This window comes from Mytilus californianus, unplaced genomic scaffold, assembly GCF_021869535.1.
Source record: "Mytilus californianus isolate M0D057914Y unplaced genomic scaffold, xbMytCali1.0.p SCAF_9, whole genome shotgun sequence".
Taxonomy (NCBI): domain Eukaryota; kingdom Metazoa; phylum Mollusca; class Bivalvia; order Mytilida; family Mytilidae; genus Mytilus; species Mytilus californianus.
In genome coordinates this window covers 32,503,629-32,510,217 of record NW_026262745.1, presented here as the reverse complement: position 1 = coordinate 32,510,217, position 6,589 = coordinate 32,503,629, and the positions used below count along the sequence as shown (strand labels likewise).

Genomic DNA, 6,589 nt, shown 5'->3' with positions numbered 1-6,589 from the left:
GCAAAAAGTTTCTTATTCCAAAGTTAGTTTGTATAAAATGTGGAGACATAAACTGATTTCAGAGAAATATAGTCTGGGACTATTATACTTAGTCCCAGCTTATATAATACAATTGTATTACTAGTATAGACCGGTATGTCTCTGCAAGGATTGATATATGTACATAGAAGTGTTATCATTTATCAGCAAAAAGTTCAGGTTTAATTGGCAACTGATTAAAACAGAAAAAGACAAGATAGTACAGCGATTCATATTACCATATACCAAAAGTGTAAGATATCAATTTGTTGACAGAAAAATAGACGCAATTAAGATTTCATTCCAAATCCATAACTATGAAACATCTTCTGAAAGTGTTACTGTATCTGGAAAATTTGAGATAATGACATTCTTCCTGTTTAATCAAAACTAATTGCCTCTTTTTAGAACAAGATAAAAGGTAAAATAAATTTTATTTATGTAAATCAGATGTAGTCGTCTTATATCTTCGGCGCTTAATTACGCCCCTTAGATATTGGAAGCCTACACTGGCGATCTAATACTTTCAAACACCAGAGACAAACACTCAAAGGTGCATATATTACATATTTTATCTGGGACCCAATATGTTGATTGTCCTAAGATCTCCTAAGTTAGTATATTGTTTTCATATTATATATCTTATGCGTCTTTTTTTAATTCTTTTTATATCTGCATAAGAAAATAAGTTTTTGTTAATTTTGGATGATAGATAACGAAAGCGACCTTATGTTGACCTCTTATGCACACCTACTTGAGGAGTGGGTGTGTCAGTCAAAATTGCCCGGATGTTAGGCGTGGTAATGGGCACAACATGGCGACAGAGGGGAAGTTATTCGACACGGGTAACGGCAAAAATAACACAGAACTCGATTGCTTTGGTAAGAAAATGTTCATATACTTCGTATGTGGAATCATTTCTTTTTTACTTCACGTGTCACCCATTTTCAACACCGGATACAATGCACTGGCTGCTGAAACAGAAAGTCAGCTGATTAGCATAAAAACAATCGATAATCAATCTGTCAATAGTGTTGCTTTTATTTACAATATTAACATGTTGTTGTTACTTCTTCATGTGATACTTATAAATATATTCAGTCCAAATGTGTTTAATTGTAATTAAATATGATAAAAACAAATTACCTATCAGCTGATCCAGGTCAGACTATCAGGTTTAATCTAGTGTTGGCCCCTTTAATTTTTTTTATTAAAAAAGATACCACAATGTTATTGATTTTAAAGAGAATATTTAAAAGTGAAATTAATAAGATGTAAGGCAACTACATTTCTGGATATTGTAAAAAGGAAGGATAGATGGGTTGTCTTTAATGTAGGGCTGAAATTGCAAGGAAGTCCTAATAAAGACTATAGCAGCTGTGCTGGTTGGATATAAATGCCTTAGGCAACTGTGAACATTACATATAAAATATAATGCATTTCTTTATTTTTGTTGACATGTAGCAACTTTAACAGAAATTATCACAATTGCTTATTTTGGGAGGGAACAAAATCATAAAAACTACATCATTGTACATGCACATGGTACAAAGCACTGTCTTGATAGACTACTAGGCTTCGAAACACTTATGCTGTCGCTGTGACAGGTTTTTAACTGAATGAAAAGATATATTCAGAAATAAAAACATTTGAAATTGTGTTTTTAAGTAAGAAAAGATCCAAGTTTTACATTTCCACGATGATTTATATTCGTGTCATTTTTCTTCTTGAGAAAGTCGCTTGCGAAAATTAGTTGGTTTACAGTAGAGAAAATATTCCTTAGAAAAGTTAAGCCTTTGTGTAAATTTGATATGAAAGGTATATTAAATTGGGGACAAAGAAACTGTAATATTAACACATTGCAAACAGTTGTGGTCCAAGAAATTGTGAAATTTTGCTTTGTTTATAAGTTTGGAATATAAATCCTGATCTTTTAACGATTTCATAGTTACGATACAGTCAGTGGGGAGATAACTTTAAATATTGGCTTTCAATGTCCATTGTTGACAGTTTTGTTTATGGTGATTTCATCCTAATAAAATTTAATAACAATCATGGCTGGAATAAAATTTGAAAATACAAATGTAGAATACAATGCAAAATTTCTTATTGGATAAGTTACAAAAGAAATGATTGAGTATTTTCAAATGAATTGAATGTTATTTTTGTTACTCAGCTGATCAAGATTTAAAAGGAGAAGTTTGAGTTCTCAAGGAATTTGTTTACCCCATCACATATTGTACTTCTCATTTCACTGTCCCATGTTAGGAACCTTGTCACTCTTACAATTGTCTGTTATAAGACTCACTTACAATTGTCTGTTATAAGACTCATATAATGATGATTTTATTATTTTGGAGAATTTGGTGTCGATGGCAGATCTTAATACAGTAAATTCAGAAATTATTGCAATGTTTTTATGAATGCCTAATGTCAGGTTCACAGTAATATAAACGCATTCATAATTTGAGTGGTGATTTTCCTTCATAAATTTTTTGCATTCACACATTTTTGCCAGAGGTCAAGGATTTGCAACAATAAATTCAATCACTAATTTCTGAATTTACATTACTTATTACAATATCTTGTACTTTTCAAAGAAAAGAATATTGATGATACATAAGGACAAACAAACAAAAATAACTAAAATTTTCCAAATGAGGTTATGTTTGAAATGTTCATAGATTTATGTCCCTTTGAACACAATTTATTTACCTGTGTAAAGGTTGATAACCTATATCATATATATATAAATGGAACTTTTTCAGTTAATCACAGGTAAATAAAGACGATAACTAAACATTATTATAAAAAAATGATGGTAAAATATATACAAATTACAATGTATGTAAAATACAAGAAAGATTAACCACCATTATATTTTTAGAAACTTTTTGTTTTTCTTCATATTCAAATGTATGACATGAATGAAGGCTTCTATGTTCATATTTAATAATACACGAAATAACCAAAATATGAATAAAAGAAGATACAGGTTCTTGCATTTCTCTGTGAAAATTAGATTTGAAAATATATATATGAATGTGTGCAGTGATGTCTCAGGTTTCATTTTTAAATATTTACCAATCAAAAAAGCAAAAAGAAGAACAATTTAGGGAAGCTTATGTAAATATAATACAAAATTCTTGTCAAACGAAAAATTATGAAAAACATTTTTTAGTCTCATCGAAGATTTGATGAAAGGTTTTTTTAACTTAATGAAATTTTGCTTATACATATATAAGAATTTCCAAATTATTGTAAAATATATTTTTTAGTAAAATGTTTGAATGACTTTTTTTTTTGTTACATGTTTACCTGTAAGTCAATTTCACAGAAGCATACATGTACTACAGTACATTATATTAATGGTTTTCCTGTATAGTAGTAGTTTGTCCTTAAAACAATACAGGTCTACATTTTCATTTCTAAACTTGCTGAACCCATTCAAACCTAATTTCATCAGATTGATTTTTAGCATGTCGACTAGATTATAGTTTGTGAATTATATAACATTCGAGTAACCAACATGGCCACCATTGCTAAAATAGAACATACATTTAAAGGTAAAATGCAAGTATGTGTCTAGTATCTTGAAAACCATAATGTATGGAGGAAATTTGAGTGGGTGAAAATGTTTAAACCTACCTACTAACTTTTTATATAGACAAAAATTATCAGATGACTCCTTTCAGGAGTTATTGCCCTTGAATAACAAATTTTGACCAAATTAACCATTATTGCCTATTAACTTAAAATCTATAAAAGCAGTAAACAGCAAAGATCATTAACAATACAAGATCTACAAAAAGTCATATATAAATATGACTGAAAAGATAAATTGCCTGGCCCCCTTTCAGGAGTTATTGCCCCCAAATGACTATTTCTGACAAATTACAAAAAAATATCTTAAAAATTATAATAGAAACTGAAGACAGCAAAAATTATTAACGATACAAAAACTATACAAAGTATTTCTGGTTTGTATTGGTTCCTATTTTGTAGGATCCTTTTATATATTGTCTAGGATATCAGCAATTCCTTTCAAAACAAATGCTAAATGATTTAAATCATTTATTGACTACTAAAAGGACTTAATGTCCTTAAATGCTGTTCTTAAACAAATTCTAGTATTTTGCCTTCTATTTAAAAGAAAGGAAATAAATGGAAAAAAAATGGAAACATGATTAAATTATCAGTTATGTCATTTGACCAAGGATTTATATAGTAAATTATATAAATCCTTGATTTGACTGAAACCATTTATCAACTTTTAATGGAGTAATTGCCCTTAAATGACAATTTTTTGACCAATTTTTATACGACCGCAAAAAAATTAAAAAAAAAAAAAAGGGAAAGCTGGGTTTGAGTTTGGGGGTAATTGCCCTTAACGTTTAGGAATTTGGGGCCAAAAAGGGGCCAAAAAACACATTTTTCTAGTTTCCAGACAATAACTTGTGTTCAAGTGTATGGATCTCTCTGAAATTGTACTGCAAGGTACCATACCACAAAGGGAAGGCTGGGATTGAGTTTGGGGGTGATGAATCATAAGGGGGTTCAAAAAATTTGGTGGGGGGGATTTTTTTTTTTTCCTTTTTTTTTTCTTTTAAAATTTTCCATTTTAAGTTGGTTATTTCTGATTTATATTTAAAAGCAAATAATAATGATATGGTAGGAGATACACACCAAACAGGATGTGTAAATTATTATATAATAAGTGTGCAATAGCAAGAAATTTTCAATTGCACAGTATTGCACAATAGCAAGAAATCTTCAATTGCACAGTATTGCGCAATAGCAATAAATCTTCAATTGCACAGTATTGCGCAATAGCAAGAAATATCCAATAGCACAATATTGGGCAATAGCAAGAAATTGTCAATTGTACAGTATTGCGCAATAGCAAGAAATATTTAATTGCACAGTATTGTGCAAAAGAAGATACTTCGTATAAATTGCTTATTTCTTGACCAATATCAATGGGGTTTTATTCTTGAATTCTTGGGGTTCTTTAATATGCTGAATCTAACCGTGTATTTAGTTTTTGGATTTTGGGCCCCGTTTTTAAATTGGTCCACATTGAGGTCCAAAGGGTCCAAAATTAAACTTTGTTTGATTTCATCAAAAATTGAATTATTGGGGTTCTTTGATATGCCGAATCTAACCGTGTATTTAGATTCTTAATTTTTGGTTCCGTTTTCAAATTGGTCTACATTAAGGTCCAAAGGGTCCAAAATTAAACTTAGTTTGATTTTAACAAAAATTGAATTCTTAGGGTTCTTTGATATGCTGAATCTAAACATGTATTTAGATTTTTGATTATGGGCCCAGTTTTCAAGTTGGTCCAAATCGGGGTCCAAAATTAAACTTTGTTTGATTTCAACAAAAATTGAATATATGGGGTTCTTTGATATGCTGAATCTAACCATGTATTTAGATTTTTGATTTTTGGGCCCCGTTATCAACTTTGTCCACATTGAGGTCAAAAGGGTCCAAAATTAAACTTTGTTTGATTTCATCAAAAATTGAATTCTTGGGGTTCTTTGATATGCTGAATCTAACCATGTATTTAGATTTTGGATATTGGACCATAATAGGTGAATGTCCAATTTAAAATTTTTAAGTTCTTAGACCACATTCATTCTGTGTCAGAAACCTATGCTGTGTCAAATATTTAATCACAATCCAAATGCAAAGCTGTATCAAGCTTGAATGTTGTGTCCATACTTGCCCCAACTGTTCAGGGTTCGACCTCTGCGGTCGTATCAAGCTGCGCCCTGCGGAGCATTTTATTGTATTTTGTCTTTTATTTTGAAGACTGTTCGGAGGAGAAGGAAAGTAGTAATATTTAAATATGGTATAATGATCATTCTTATACATGACTTTCTTCTTTTGCATTTTAAAGAAAACCGTCTTAATTTCAACAGAACATCGGGTGCACATTTCATCTGCTAGAAAAAAAAATTGACCTGTATGGTAAAAAGACAGGCAGGGTTGGGGGAAAACAACAATATTTTTGCATGGCCTTAGATCCTTGATAATGTTATGACTGAATTTTTATACCACCGCAAACAAATTGCGTTCGTATATTGCTATCATGTCGTCGACGTCCGAAGACACATTTGGTTTCCGGACAATAACTTTAGTATAAGTGAATGGATCTCTATGAAATTTAATCACAAGGTTCAATAGCACAAAAGGAAGGTTGGGATTGATTTTGGGGGTTATGGTCCCATGTTTAGGAATAAGTCAAAAAGGGACCAAAAAAAGGCATTTTTCTAGTTTCCAGACATTAACTTGTGTATTAGTGTATGGATCTCTATGAAATGGTACCACAAGGTTCAATTCCACAAAGGGAAGGTTGGGATTGACTTTGGGGGTTATGGCCCAAACCGTTCAGAAATTAGGGGTAAAAAAAGGGTTGAAAAACAAGGTTTTTATATGCCCGTTTACAGGACTTATTATGGTATACCGTTGACCGTCTGTCCGTCCGTCGTCAACATGTCGGACATTAATTCAAAAACGCTTTAGCTAATATGAATGAAACTTTGGTGAATTGTTTATATCTATC

At 31.0% G+C, this 6,589-nt stretch overlaps 1 protein-coding gene across 2 annotated transcripts in view; it reads left to right on the top strand.

Annotated features, from left to right (window-relative positions):
• Positions 1–783: 783 nt before the first annotated feature.
• Positions 784–6,589, top strand: part of LOC127715086 (Krueppel-like factor 12) — a 56,269-nt gene continuing 50,463 nt past the window's right edge. Inside the window, exon 1 of one of the 2 annotated variants that reach the window (XM_052221118.1) lies at positions 784–899. In XM_052221118.1, coding sequence (XP_052077078.1) covers positions 833–899 — 67 coding nt within the window. In that variant the 5' untranslated portion in view covers positions 784–832. The remainder of the gene's footprint in view (positions 900–6,589) is intronic. The other variant, XM_052221117.1, reaches the window with a different exon arrangement.